At 41.9% G+C, this 15,847-nt stretch overlaps 1 protein-coding gene across 3 annotated transcripts in view; it reads left to right on the top strand.

The window, feature by feature from the left end:
* Window positions 1-9,298: 9,298 nt before the first annotated feature.
* Window positions 9,299-15,847, top strand: part of LOC310635849 (cholinesterase-like) — a gene marked incomplete at its 5' end in the record, with an annotated part of 82,139 nt that continues 75,590 nt past the window's right edge. Inside the window, 4 exons of one of the 3 annotated variants that reach the window (XM_083355158.1) lie at window positions 9,299-10,794; window positions 12,203-12,357; window positions 13,910-13,958; window positions 14,518-14,718. In XM_083355158.1, coding sequence (XP_083211284.1) covers window positions 9,299-10,794; window positions 12,203-12,357; window positions 13,910-13,944 — 1,686 coding nt within the window. In that variant the 3' untranslated portion in view covers window positions 13,945-13,958; window positions 14,518-14,718. Of the gene's footprint in view, window positions 10,795-12,202; window positions 12,358-13,909; window positions 13,959-14,349; window positions 14,719-15,847 lie in introns of those variants that run through there. The other 2 variants (XM_083355159.1, XM_083355160.1) reach the window with 2 other exon arrangements.

Below are 15,847 nucleotides of genomic sequence, written 5' to 3'. Positions count from 1 at the left end.
CGCCCTGAGTCTTCGGAGAAGGGCAGGATATAAATGGAATTTTAAAAAAAGGACATCACCACTCATTCGGTGCTGTCATGAGTTCAAATGGCTGCTGAATCATTGGGTCATTCAGTGAGGATCACCTGTAATGTTAACATGCAATCGTTCATTTGGGGAATAAGATAAAATTAATGGGAAGGAAATAAGGACATTTGTGCTGTGAAATTTCACAGAATTTGATTTCTCAAGTCTTTCTCCACGTGTCCTATGGCTGCAAAGCAAGAAGGATGTGTCATAATTCCCTGTGGCTACCCCTCAACACCTTTCTTGATGCTAACAAATGCTCTTTTACAAATCTCAAAGCCACCAGCACAATTCAAGGTTCTAGTCCTACATGTTTCTTTTCACTTTCGCTGCTACTTCCCCAAATCTCCTGGATAATCTTCCATTCCTTTTGTTTCCTGAACTCAGAAATCCAGATGACGCTGGCTTGCAACCACAATTTGCAAGTCCCCTCAGAGCTGGGTCCTTTTGGCTTCATTCTTCTTAGTTAAATGTCTATGGAGATTCTCAGTCATCCACGTCATGGTTGTCGCAAAAGTGCTTTTTCCAAAAGGCAATTGGACTTTCTTGGTTTTTTTCTTTGAAAATGTTTCTTTTCTCATCCAAGAAACTTCTTCGGTTCTAACTAACTGGCAGGGAATGGAAGGATTTATATTCTTTGTAGTTATCTGGTTGTTAGTACTCTTGAGCATCACTGAGGCCATTTGGGGGCTTAGTCTATATCCTCAAACACCTGAATTAAAGTGCAAATGGGTGTGGAACCTTCTTGGGATTGCTGAAAGGACTGTATCATAAAGAAGGAGATATCCCTCCCCCTCTGTTGCAAACCTGCACAAGAATCATTTCACAAATGCATGGCACAACACAGGAGAACAAACTCACCAGGACAGGATTCAGCAATCCATGTGCATCTGAAAGACAAAGGTCACTCTTTTAAAGACAGCAAAGTCCACATTCTGGACAGAGAGGGCCACTGCTTTGAAAGAGGTGCCAAATTTAATTTAATTTAATTTAATTTAATTTAATAATTTGATTTCTATACCGCCCTTCTCCCGAAGGACTCAGGGCGGTGAACAGGGCCTTCCCCCAACAGGATTGTCTTTTGCACAGTAGGTAGAAGTTGTTTATGTATTCATTGATGGCTGATTTCTCACAATGCCAGACTTCCAGAAATTCCCAAAATTTTTGGACTTGGCTTGGTCTATGATGGTCACAGTTTTCCAGTTGAAATTTTGGTAAGCCTGTCCATAATTTGTGAAATTAAAGAGTTTTCATAATGTCCTGTGACTAGCACTCTGACAAATTGGCCACTTTTCTGCAAGAAAACAGCCAAGGTCAGAGAGCACCAAGGACTCCTCATTTCAACCCTTAGCTGCAAGTCTTCTCCATTAAAGTAGAATAAATTGCGCCAGATCACTTGTAGTATCTCAACTGAGAAAGCTGGGTGGATTTGCTCGATGATCCATTGGCTTCTTTTTCTGGCTGACCACGGTAGTCTCAGGAGTCTTCTCCAAAATAAAGTTCAAAGGTATCAATATTTTTCCTATAAGGAAAAGGTAAAGGTTCCCCCGCACATGTGTGCTAGTCGTTTCCAACTCTAGGGGCCGGTGCTCATCTCCGTTTCAAAGCCAAAGAGCCAGCGCTTGTCCGGGGACGTCTTCGTGGTCATGTGACCAGCATGACTAGACACCAAAGGCTCACGGAACGCTGTTACCTTCCCACCATAGTGGTCCCTATTTTTCTACTTGCATTTTTACATGCTTTCGAACTGCTAGGTTGGCAGAAGCTGGGACGAGTAACAGTCGCTCACTCTGTTACACACTCGGGATTTGACGCGCCAAACTGCCGACCTTCTAATCGACAAGCTCAGCATCCTAACCCACTGAGCCACCGCGTCCCTTGTTGTTGTTGTTGTTGTTGTTGTTGTTGTTGTTATTATTATTATTATTATTATTATTATTATTATTATTATTATTATTATTATTATTATTATTATTATTCCTATCCTGCTTCTTAAAAATCCAACTTTTGTTTCCATAGGGTGTCACAGGGAGTACCATAGTCTAACACCGATCAGCCAAACACACAAGATTGCTGATGTAGAGGGTTCATAAGGATCAATGTACTGCCATTGACCCGGCTAATGGCAAACATTGCTATCATGGGGGGAGATCCAACTTGTAAGGTGCCACCTTCTCTCACCAGTAAGACAACATTTCTTTGCTGAAGATATATTACAAACTGGAGCCTCAGACGTCCTTGGGCTGGGGGAGGCCTGAGGATGGCCAGGCCATGGGGTCTAAATGGGGAGCCCTGCTCTATGGATTATCTCCACACCTGAGTTGAGGTCTGCTCCCACCCTTTGACCTTCTGGAAAGGCATCAAACCCTGTAAATTATTTTACAGCCTATCTCATACAACATAGCCCAGAACAGTTATGTGAAACAAATCTTGGCTCCTTCTTTGACAAGGTAACTATTCTGATTGACAAGAAAAAAGACTTGGAATGTATCTCAATTTCAGTAAAGCTTTTGATCAGATGGCAATCTGACAATCTCATTAACCAGCTGTTGGATTGTGGTTTGAATGGCAGTGCAGTAAAGTGACTCCACAATTGGATGGATCACCTTATGCAGAACATCAGCATTAATAGTTCTGTATCAGGTTGGAAAGCATGGTCTCTATTTACATAGGACTTAGACTTTTAAAAACAAATTAATTAGTACAGAATAGATGTCAATGCTGCAAACATTGGATGTTTTTGCTCTCACAATATAAGAGGCAGCCTTTTCCTTTAAACTGATTCAATTGCTTTGAATCAAATGAACCTGGGGGGAGGTGAGGAGAATGTTAACCCACTTGTTTTAATAAGATAAGGAAGTGAAGCTTTGTATGTTAAACTAATTGGAGAATGTGATTTATGATGTGTAAACTAAGGGAAGGATTTGTGTTTGATATGATGTGTTCAGAGGAGGAGAATTCAGATTCTGGCATCCATCCAAGAGTATCGATGCTTTGTTCTCATTATTATAGACTTTTTAGAATAAACAATGCCTGAATGTTCTTCGATCGCTCTCATTAATCGGAACCATGACAATAGAATCATAGGGCTGGAAAGGAGCTTAGAGGTCCTAGTCCAACCCCTCCTCAAGGCATTAGACTATACCAGGGGTCAGCAACCTGAAACAGTGAAAGAGCCACTCGGAACCGGTTCCCTCACAAAAGGAAAAACTGGGAGCCGCAAAAAAATGTGTGCACATGCGCGTACATACGCGCATGCGCAGAACAGGGTTTGACTGAAGAGCCAAGGCAAGATATGCACTTACCCTGCATATTTGAATTGATTGGTTGAACTCTTTTAGTCCCACTTTTTTTTTGAACTGCACATGGCAGAGGATTGGGAGCCGCAAGAGACGGCTGAAAGAGCCGCGGGTTGCAGACCTGTGGGCTATACCATCCTGGTAGAATGGTTCTCCAATCTATTTTGGAAGACCTTCATTGATGGAGCACCCACAACACTGGGAGGCAAGCTATTCCATTGACTAATCATTCTCACTATCAGAAAAATTCTCCTTATATGTAAGTTGGATCTCTCTTACCTTCTGGTGCCCTAGGGAATGAGTCAATCCCCTTTTCTCTGTGACAGCCTCTCAAGTATTGGAAGACAGCTATCTTGTCCCCTCTAATCCTTCTCTTTGATTGGCTAGCCGCGAGATATTCCTAGCTCCCACTGTTCATGATATCTGCCGAGTGCAGTTGGTCAGCCAATTGCGAGTCTATCCAGTGGTGATTGCTGTCTGTCCTACATTTTGAGAGTCACCCAGTTTAGCCTCACTATCAGGTATTTGTTATTTGCTTTCGGGTTCTTTAGTTGCTTTGAAATCTGGACAGATGTTGTAATGGCTTTTTTCAAGGCTGCAGGTTGCACACCAGAGATGGTAACTGACCTTTGCTCTAGAGTTCTCTCACCCCATTTGAAGGAAGTTCTCTGCTATTATGTTGTGGGCTCTGATGAGCAGGAATGAAGACACGCAGTTGAGTACAGAGAAACTCATTCTTTATTTAAGCTGGAACTGTACTGAGGATTTGGAGTCACCCTGCCTCAATATATAGCCAGATTCTCTGGTAGCAACCAATTGGATTGAACCCATGTTTGCTGCCCAAAGTTGACCAATTGCAGGACCGGAGACTGGGTTGCTGGAGAATCATTAGTTCTCCAGCAATGCGTGTGGTGATATTCCAAAAGCCCAGTACATAACACCCCTCCCTCCTAAGATCAGACTATAATACCCTTGACAATAGTCAAGGCTTATTAATCACTCCCAACAACCTAATACTAAAATAATAATAAACAATAATAATGTAATAAGGTAGTTAGAATGATATTACGCGACCTTTACAGACGTGCCTTGTAGAGTGGACTACAAAGAGATTAAAGAATAGCTTGTCAATGCAGTATAACTACAAAGAGATAAAACAACATCTCAGTGAACATGCTTGACAACAGTTACAATTTACCCCCCAATTTCTGTAGGTAGTGGTACAATGTCACAACATTACACATCACTTTATTTTACAACATAGTCTGTAAGATATGCTGGGGGTTTGTGTGGTCTAGAGGAACGCCTTGGAGTTCCAGTCACTTTGTGGTCTACCAGCTTACCCGGTGGGCTGGGTAGACCCATGTCCCTTTGTGCTCCGGTGTCCAGGGGAGTTGAATTTCTCTGGCTGGGCTCTCCAGGTTGGCCCACCCCAGAGTCTGACTGTTTAGCAGAGTAGGCACAGCGGTCGCTGAGATTCGGCTGGTTTGCCTGGTCAGGGGTCCCATGTTGCACTTCTGAGCTGCCATGTTCCTCTTCTGACTCAAGTTCCACTGAGAAAGGAAAACCTTGGTGGTTCTGGTGTGAGCTGGCTTGGGCACCAGGTTGAGGACCTCGAGAGGGACTTGTGTCATAGTCCTCACTTAGTGACCATTCTGGAACCCTTTTCCTAAGTTGGTCAATATGTCTTCTGACCAGTTGCCCTCCCTCAAACCCCACTTTATAAGATAGGGGTCTGGATACTTTGATCACCTGACCAGGAACCCACAAGTTTCCAGGCCCATAGTTCCTGGCCCAAACCCAATCACCAATTTGCAGCCCCCTCGGGGGTTTTGGTTTAGAGGCTTCGGATGCCACTCTGTCTGGATGCAACCTGTCCAGTTTAGTAATTAAGCGCCTTCCCCAACGAAGCTCAGCAGGACTTTTACCTGTAGCTGTGCAGGGTGTAGTGTGTTGACAGAGCAAGAAATCTGCCAGTCTATGGTGCCAGTCACCTGTGATGATGCACTTGAGCGCCTCCTTTGTTGTCCTCACCATGCGTTCGGTTTGTCCATTCATAGAGGGGTGAAATGGTGCAGATGTAGCATGTCTGATGAGGTTAGCTCTGAGAAAAGCCTGAAACTCAGCAGCAGTGAATTGAGCCCCATTATCAGAAACCAAAACATCAAGCAACCCATGTGTTGCAAAGAGTTTTCTCAGCACCTGGATGGTCCTAGCGGTAGTCATATTAGGGACTGGATCTACTTCCAGCCATTTTGAGTGGCTATCCACTACTACCATAAAAAGCTGTCCTTGAAAAGGCCCAGCATAGTCTATATGAAACCTGGACCAGGGGGTATGTGTTTCTCTTACCCTCTCTTACCCTCTGGTGCCCTAGGGAATGAGTCAATCCCCTTTTCTCTGTGACAGCCCCTCAAGTATGTCCCCTCTAATCCTTCTCTTTGATTGGCTAGCCGCGAGATATCCCTAGCTCCCACTGTTCATGATATCTGCCGAGTGCAGTTGGTCAGCCAATTGCGAGTCTATCCAGTGGTGATTGCTGTCTGTCCTACATTTTGAGAGTCACCCAGTTTAGCCTCACTATCAGGTATTTGTTATTTGCTTTCGGGTTCTTTAGTTGCTTTGAAATCTGGACAGATGTTGTAATGGCTTTTTTCAAGGCTTCAGGTTGCACACCAGAGATGGTGACTGACCTTTGCTCTAGCGTTCTCTTACCCCATTTGAAGGAAGTTCTCTGCTTTCCCATCTCTTTGATCTTGGAGGCTTTTGCCAATATTTGCAGCTTCCTCCCCCTTTATCAGCAGAATCCGGTTGGTCAATGGACCTTCATGCAATATATAAAGTTGCTCTTTCCATGGTCATTTTTTGTGAGCAGGATACAGCCTGGTCATCTCTGAAACTTTCTTCTTTCGAATAACCAGTAGTCCCGCTAAATCTGACAAGTGAGTAAAGTCTGTGGAATTTTTTTTAAAAACATTTTTTTTCAGAGAATTAGAAGATGATTTGTAGGAAAGGGAGTAGAATTTCTTGTTTTCTGGCTAGTTCATTTAGGCTAGTTAGGCTAGTTAGTGCTATTCCAGGCTAAACATATGTAAAGAGACAAGAGTTTCTTCAGCCATAATAGGAAATGCCTGCTGGAGTTTGAGACATAGAGAATGAGAATGGGAGGAAAAAGGCAGTGAACAGAAAGCCCCAACTGGGGTGCCATTTCTTCCAGGTTCAGACATGCGCTTGCAAATTTCTACCATCTTTATCTAGCAATAAGGCCCGTTAAACATCAGCGGGAGATTCTTCTAGGTAGATGTTGACAGAATTGAATTTCCTAAAACACTTGTGGGATTGTACTGAATGTAATGGATACATTAAGCGAGGTATTTCTACCTTGCTTTGCTCTGATATTGCAGACTGTACAGCTGACAATTTGTTCAGTTTTAGGATCAGAGTATCCTGTTCCTTGAGGACAAATAAAGTTAGGCCTTCTTCAGAAAAACCACAGAGATGCTTATGTTAGGCAGCCTAGAGCACCTGCCGAGGAAAGCATGTGTGGATGGGAAAATATTATGGTTAGCGAAAAGTTCCCCACTCTTTTTGGCTTTGTGGATCAGTGGGGAGCAGGGAAAGGGGATGGATCCATACGTGTGGCAGGCACGCATGCTGCTCGTGTGAAGTGGGATGCACGCATGCACATGCACTTGTCTACCACTTCCCTGCCCTGTTCCGAAAGGCTCAAGGCCCGGTAGTGGGCTGCGGCCCAAGGGTTGGGGACCCCTCAGGTTAGGGGAATGTAGCTATTCTAAAAAATATTTCTGAGGCTGGCCTTTGTGTGAAAGAAAATAAAGATCAGCTTTATTTGGGAAATTCCATGGTGATTAGAAATCCTGAGCTGCTGGGTTCAGAGACAGAGGATGAAATTGTGCTCTTTATCTTTTCAGTTGTACCTGACTTTTTATAACACCGTTTCTCAAACATGGTGACTTTAAGATGTGTGGACTTCAACTGGGAGAATTCTGGGAATTGAAGTCCACACAACTTAAAGTTGCTAAGACTGAAAAACATTGCTTTATAGACTTTTACAGATTAGCTCTCTCCATTTTTTTCTGATGCTTTACAACTTTAATGTTTCTAGGTTTTAAACAGTGCCACGTTTGCTGGTATTCTGTGCTGGTCTCTTTTATAAATGCTTCCAACCATTCTGATCATAACTGGCTTTTCTAAGGAATTTTATTCCACAATATAACCAAAAGAGGGCAGGCTTATCTTCGTAATCCTAGGTTTCAGTTTGACGTGGTCTAAAATCTCCTTGGTTGTTATTTTTGCTCTCCAAGATATGACTATTAGTGGTCTCCAATCCCACAATTTGCAAGAATCAAATTTTCTTCTGTCTCCCTTCTTTTTAATTGTCCAATTTTCACAACTGTATATGTTACAGGAAAGACTGTAGTACAGGTAGTCCTCAATTTATATCCATTTTTTTAGTGACCACTCAAAATTACAACAGCAGGGATAAAAGTGATTTACAACCATGTTTCATACTTATGGCCAATGCAGCATCCCCATGGTCATGTGATCAAAATTTGGATGCTTGGCATTTGCCTCATATGTATGACAGTTGCAGTGTCCCGCGGTTAGGTGATCTCCTATTTGCAGCTTTCTGACAAGCAAGTGTGGAAGCCAGATTGACTTAACAACTGTGTTACTAAGTTAACAACTGCAGTGTTTCACTTACCAACGGTGACAAGAAAGGTTGTAAAATGGAGCAAAACTCATTTAACAATGATCTTGCTCAGTAGTGGAAATTTTGGGCTTATAAATCAAAGATTATAAATCAAAGATTCTCTGTACAGCGGGCACGTTTAAGAGGGGAAAGACCCAAAGTTGATTAACCTTTTGGTTGGTTGAGCAACTGTGGCAGGAAAAGGGAATCTCAGACAAATCAAGGTTAACATTCAGGTGTGAAAGGACTACAGTAGTAGAAAGCTCAGCTTTTCAATTACTTTCTCCATGGTGAAAATCATGTCATTTATTTTTATTGATGGTTGTGTGCCACCCAGTCACTTTCTGTGAGATGGGTGAAATTATAAAGGTGAGAAATAAAAAATAACATTTATTTATTTATCACATTTATATGGCCACCCATCTCCCTGGACATGATGTGTACAATATTGTTTTAATTGTTGGGCTTTAATTAATTTAATTAATTTTAATTTTTATATTATCTTTTTATATTGTCTTTTATATGCTGCCCTGTAAACCGCCCTGAGTCCTTCGGGAATAGGGCGGTATAGAAAACTAATTAAATAAATAAATAAATAAACCAACAATTAAAACAATTCCTCAGCTATTAAAAGCTTCAGAAATAAATGAAAGCAACTTTGTGGGAGAAAAACATCCATCAAACCACAGTATAACCATGACAAGGCTCCCCCCCACCCGGGCTTCCTGGGAAAACCACATTTTGGGGGCCTTCTGAAAGGCTAACAGGTTTTCGGAGTTTGAGAATATTTACAATATGATAACTCCAGTTTTGTGGCTCAGTAAAAAAAAAAATCTGGAAATTTGTTCAGATGTTGAAAACTAAAGAGTACTGTCCAAAACTATGATGGTCTACTAATCGGCATGGTCCCAGGTGGAAAATCCCATCTCATACTGAAATTTAAAAAATGGATGTGTGTGTATCTGAGAGAGATTCAACTGTATATTTGGATGATTTAAAGCAGGATCAGAGGAGTAAAAATGTTGATTTGGAGTCATTGTACATTGTTATTCATTTCAGTTATATCTTAACCATAATTCGCAAGATAGGGATTGGTACGCTAAATTCCAGAAAGGGATTTTGGAGTAAGTTAGAAAGATATAATTTATATACAGTAAGAGGAATAATCTCATATTGGTTGTAACTTTTTCCAGGTCCATCAACTCTTTCTACTGTTGCGATGTTTTGTCAGCTATGTCCTTCTCTCTCGTGCTGCCTCCTCGTCCTCCTCTTTCCATTAGCCTCCAGTTCTGCTTCTAATGGGGATGCACTGGTCATAACCAGCAGTGGCCCTATTAAGGGGAAGCATGTCCTGGCTGGCTCTGGCTCTGTGACAGCCTATCTAGGCATTCCTTATGCTGAGCCTCCCCTGGGGAAGTTGCGCTTCCAGAAACCTCTTCCCCATCAGCCATGGACTCAAACTTTGGAGGCCACCAGCTTTGGCGATTCCTGTCCTCAATTTATTTTCCAGGATGTCCCTGAAGCAGAGACATGGACTCCTAAAACACCACTGTCAGAAGATTGCCTTTCCCTCAACATCTGGGTGCCGCACCCACAACCTTCTTCACCAGTGCCTGTTTTGGTCTGGATACACGGAGGGGGATATTTCATGAGCTCATCTTCTCTGGATGTGTTGAATGGGGCATCCTTAGCTGCCACTGAGAATGTCATTGTGGCCTCCATCAATTATCGCTTGGGAGCCTTAGGTTTTCTTTACTTGCCACCAGCTGTTCCAGGGAACCTAGGCTTATGGGACCAACAGCTGGCCCTGAGGTGGATAAAAGAGAATGCAGCTGCCTTTGGGGGAGACCCTTCTCGAGTGACCATTGTTGGCAACAGTGCTGGAGGTTCTTCTGTGAATTTCCATCTTCTTGCGTCAAAAAGCCAGGATCTTTTTGCCCAAGCAGTGATCCAGAGTGGAACAGCCAATGCTTTCTGGTCTTGGAGGCCTCCTGCGGAAGCCAAACAGTTATCGTTGGAATTTGCTCATTTGCTAGGTTGCTCCGAGGACAGTAATACCAGCATACTGCATTGCCTGGAAACAAAAAATGTTTCTGAATTTATTCGGCATGAAATAGCTTTGTTCTTCAAAGGTGGCTACCTTTTGAATTTTCCCTTCAGGCCAACCGTCGATGGGGATTTTTTGCTTGGTGCTCCAGAAAAGCTCATGGAGGAGGGGCAAATTCAGGTCAAACCTGTCCTCATAGGAAAAACCTCTGATGAAGGAGCCTCATTTGTCCCTTATGTTTTCTCTAACACCACCCACAATCTCATCAATCACGAGCAGCTTCTGAAAGGGATAAGACTGTTGGTGCCAAATGCAACTGAAGATTTTGTTCAGACAATTGCCCTGAGGTTCAGTGAAGGAAATCAGAGCCCAGCAAAATACCGCTCTGCTCTGTCCCACTTCTATACAGATCGGGTCATTGCATGCCCATTGATTGAAGCTGCAAGATATATCAGGAAAATGGGGAGTCCTGTATATGCCTATTTATTCACACATCGCCCTTCAGGGTCAGTCTGGCCTGAATGGGTTGGGGCAACCCACGGTGCTGAGGTTCCTTATGTTTTGGGGACCCTTGAATCCGTGCTGCCTGTCAATCAAAGGTACACAGAGGCTGAAGCCAGACTGAGCCGTAAGATGATGCAATACTGGGCAGAGTTTACCAGAACTGGGTAAGTGGTTCACTTTATTTCTATAAATTAGTATTTTAAATCCAAAGAAAGACCCCACCCACCTTCAACAAATGTACTTTATATGTAAGAAATGCATGCTATTACTTTGCCTATGTTTACAAGTTGAGTTAATAGAGGTAGTTCACGATTTACAACCTTAGCTGGGACCAGAATTTATGTTGCTAAGCAAGTTGTTAAATGAATCATGCCCAATTTTAAGACTTTTCTTACCACAGTCATTAAGAAAATCAGTGCAGTTGTTAAGTATAACATATGGTTAATTGAATGGAGCTTCCTCCACTGACTTTGCTTGTTGAAAGTCAGTTGGGAAGTTTCCAAATGGTGATCACGTGACCCTGGGGTCCTGCAGCCATTGTAAATACATGGCAGTTGCCAAGCACCCAAATTTTGATCACATGACCGTGGGGATGCTGCAACAGTTGTAAGTTCAAGGACCAGTTGTAAGTCACACATTGTAACCTTCAGTGGACGTTAAATCAATGGTTGTAAGTTGAGAACTAACAGTACAGGGAAGAGCCCTGAAATTTGTAAGGATTCTTAATTATGTCACTTATAGGTAATCGTTCTTTTATGAGGTCAGTGGTATTACATATATTCCAGGGTATATTATTTCTACAAGTGGAATAGAGAAGGCAAAAGGGAGATAAGAAACAAAGCATTGCTGTACCATTTGAAGAATGAGCAAAGGCTTGCAAGGGAATAAGTAGTAAAGGGGAAACACCCAAGATGGAGGGTGACCAGGGTGTGAGGAGTTGGATTGGGACTGGCAGATTTCAAGAGTCTAGGAGGAGCTAGCTTGGCTTTGGATCAGCAAGGAAGAGATAAGAGATTTCACCAAGCCAAACCCCAACCCTTCCCTCAAAGTCCCCTTTGGGAGTTCCCCTTGGTTATAGTTCCTCAAGTCAAAACCAATCCATTTGGAAAAGAACTACATCAGGATAACAGCATGGGAAGGGACCTTGGATTTCTTCTAGTACAACCTCCTGGTGAAGCAGGACACCCTAGTCCTTCGGGAGAAGGGCGGTATACAAATAAAATTAATAATAATAAAATAATAATTCTGGACAAATGGCTGTCCAATCTCTTCTTTGAAACCTCCAGTGATGAAGCATCCACAGCTGCTGAAGGCAAGCTGTTCCACTGATCAATTGTTCTCAGTGTCGGGAAATTTCTCTTTATTTCTGGGTTGGTTCTCTCCAGTGCTTTTTTTTTGTAAAAAAAAAAAAAAGGTGTCGGAACTCACACACGTCATACAACCCACCTTGCCTATCCTACAAGGTTCCATTCAAAAAAGGTGCCGGAACTCTGTTCTGGGCGTTCTATGACAAAAAAAGCCCTGGTTCTCTCCTTAATTAGCTTCCATCAATATCCTTTTCTTCCTCCATAGGAATCCTGCTGGGTTGGTGGCCACCGAGGATGAGTGGCCGCTGTATAATGCCACAGAGCAGAATTTCTTCCTTCTTAATACTGAGCCATTCCAGCAAAGGGTGAACGAGCACTGTGACTTTTTAAAGAGCCATTTTTCAAAAGCTGAAGAGCCACGTAAGTTCAACTATTAGTTCTGCCTTTGGAAGAGCAGTAGTGGTTGATGAAAAAGATATTTTTTTAAAAAATCATTGATATTTTTATATCAAATGTAGAGACCACCCATCTCACTGACAGAGCAATCTCTTAAAGATTTTGTTTTTATTGCCAGCCTTTGCTGAGACTGAAAAAAAAACATACTCATTTGATTTTCTACTGGGCAGTTTTGTAGAGCAAGAATCTTTCATGATGCTTCAAGAGTTACCGTAAGTTTGTAGTTATGTCTTAGGACAGTGGTTCTCAGCCTGTGGTCCCTGGACCCTTTGGGAGCCACAGTGTGATCAAAGGAGCTCAGCGAAGGCTTGAAAAAATGTTATGATTGAAATATTGAGTTACGTTTTGGGGTCTGTTACCAGAAAAGGTATTTAAAGGGGGTCTGTGATGAAGAAAAGATTGAGAACTACTGTCTTAGGAGATCTCTATGTACGCCTTAGTTGCGCACTTAACAACAAGCAACCATAATAATATTAATATTAATCTCAAAATATCTGGATCACCACTTGACCACCATTGGCATTGACAAAATCCCTGACAAAAAGGCAGCTTTACTTGGAATAGCTTACATCCTGCAACCTTTATCACCATCAAACAATATCTGCCTGTCCCAGCTCTTTGGGAAGGACTGGATATGTGTACCAAAAATGTCATCTATTCTAAACATCTGGCTGACTATGTGACAAACAATAACATATATATGTGTGTGTGTGTGTGTGTGTGTGTGTTTTCTGAGGTTTTCGCGGGTGTTTGTATGTAGATCTTTGGTCATTCAGGTTTTTTCCCACGTAGAATTGGAGGTATCAGGGCAACGTTTCGACGAAATCTCACCCGTCATCCTCAGGCTGGTGACTTCAGCTTCATTCTTCTGGGAGAAGAACCAGACCCAAACTCATGATAACATCACATGACATCACCACCACACAACCATTCAAAAAGCAAATCTGAACCCACAACGATAATGACACACAACCACAAAACAGAAACCTAACTACAGCTGCAACATTAGCCACTTTAAACCCCTCCAAACCACACAATAAGCAAACTGACACCCACTATAAAAACATGGCACCACCACAAACACGGAGCCAAACAAAAGTAGCACAACTCAACAGTTCAGGTCCAAGGCTGGCAGCTGAGACCAGCCCATCCACTCAAAACACATCCCCACCCAATCAGAACACAGCCCCCATTCAAAACACACTCCCACCCAATCAGAACACAGCTAAGCCCCCACCCAATCAGAGCACACCTCCACCCCATCAGAACACAGCCAAGCCTCCACCCACAGAACACACCCCCTCTGGCAGTTTAAAAAAGAAGAAAAAACAGCCACTATCACACACTTCTCCCAGAAGAAGTCACCAGCCTGAGGATGACGGATGAGATTTTGTCGAAACGTTGCCCTGATACCCTCAGAATCTATGGAATCCTCAGAATCCAACTTCTAGATTCATATTCTTTAGTAATAAGATGTCCACCTTATCTTGATATTTCATTTTTCTTTGTTCTGCAGACAAGTCCAATGGTGATTCTGCTTCATCAAACTAGGAAGAAGATAGGAGGTAGGGATCCAACGCTTAACAGCTGTCAGCTAGGATCATTTTCCCCTCCATTTTGAAATATATAAACATGAGTACATCTGTCAGGTCTGCCATCATAATTGCTTTGGCCTACTTAATTTCTCTGACATACTGCCATAAAATGCAGGAAGGAGGAGAGAATGGGGATGTAGGGAGGGGGGCGGGAATGACAGGATGACGGGAACCAGAGGTGCCAATCTGGAACAGACTGGCAGATCCAAGGACATGGGCTTGACAAACAGGCACCAAACCTCAAAGCTGTTACCAAAACACCTAATTTGAATATTATTCGACACTTACACTCTATGTAAAAATAACCATATAATAAATACATATAATAAATCAAATTCTCTTATTTTACTTTACTACACAGAAGAGCATCCTGGAATCTCTGCTTTGTCTATTTCTTGAACTGGCCTACCCTGAAGGGGTGCCATTTAGGTCAAATTCTTTGAAAGTCCACATCTTAAAGGCGCTATTTGATGACATAGCTGCAGTGTTGTTGGCTTCAGAATAGCAGTTGTGTGTTTATTTCTCTCAGGAAGCAGTCAAGACTTTTCCTTGGGAAAATGATGACAAGCTGTGCCAGAGAACCTTCCAGAAGTAACGGCACCCCCCCAAAGAACCTCTTAATAAACACTGTCTGAATTCTTTGGATAAAAGTCCTGTTATTTTAACAATGTAAGAACTTGATGCAATATGGAAAAACAAATAAAGGACACAGAAATTCTGTTTGCTAGAACCTTATGACTCACATATCTTTTTCATAGGGCTGAGCTCTTCAAATCGAATAAATGGGCAGGTTTTGTATTCTGGGTATTGCAATCAAAATTATTTTAATATAACCTGATATGGAGAAACCAGTTTAGGCAGGATGCTTAAAGTAGGATATGATCCATTTAATTAGAGATGTTTTCTCATGTGCTGTTGAAAACAGTTTCAATCTCAGATTCTAGCAGTTACTGGAATCCTTTTCCTGTTTGGAAAAGTAAGTCCACCTGTTGCCCAACCAAGCAAAAATTCATAGTATTAAGAGTTGGGCTTTCTAAAGTTTTCCCTTTAGCAACTATCTACTGAAACTATCCCCATCAGCTTCCCCCACCCCAAACTCCCAATGTTTCTCTTGAAAGTGATGTGAGGAAGACCCATCTCTACTTGTGCTTTCAATCTGGACTCCATTTTACAAATCTGTCAAATATAATAAAAGACACATGTGTTAGAATGGCCCAAGGAGCAGGCTTCAAGACAAGAGGACAGAAAAGTCACACATAGCAAAAGTTTAAAAAGGCAGAAATGACTAAATGAATGATTTGCAGGAGGAATGAATGAGCAGGATAAATCTCCAGATGAAAATCTTCCTTTTAACAAAATGGAAGAAAAGCATACAAAGTTGAGGAGAATAGAAAATCGAATAAAGAAACTGCCAGAGGAAGAAACATGAATATAACATGAGAGAAGGAAGTAATGGATGATTATGAAATTAGATTATCACAATTTATTCAGAAATGATAGTGCCATCACTATTCAGAAACAAAGTTTTATTGGAATATGTATGAAATGGTTGATACATCTCCCAATCCTTTTACAGTAGTAGCAGATTTTACTGTCTGCATAGGAAAATCCCTAAAATAAATTGCATAGGACTTTTTAAATTAAAAAATAGACTTTCCCTCACAATAAATGCTTTCTTCTGAAGAAGAGTTACATTGCTTAGATTGTACCCTCACAAAGGTTTATGCCTTATACTAAAATTTGTTATTCTTCAAAGATTCCTTATGATTTTTGCCTACCAGATTAACATAAGATGAAAAAGTACAAGTGAAAGAGAGGCAAATAAGGATCAAGGAGATAATCCGGGGGTGTCAAACTCA

This window comes from Vipera ursinii (genome assembly GCF_947247035.1).
Source record: "Vipera ursinii genome assembly, chromosome: 2".
Taxonomy (NCBI): Eukaryota; Metazoa; Chordata; class Lepidosauria; order Squamata; family Viperidae; genus Vipera; species Vipera ursinii.
The sequence above is the reverse complement of the archived record's forward strand: the minus strand, read 5'-3'. Positions and strand labels throughout refer to the sequence as shown.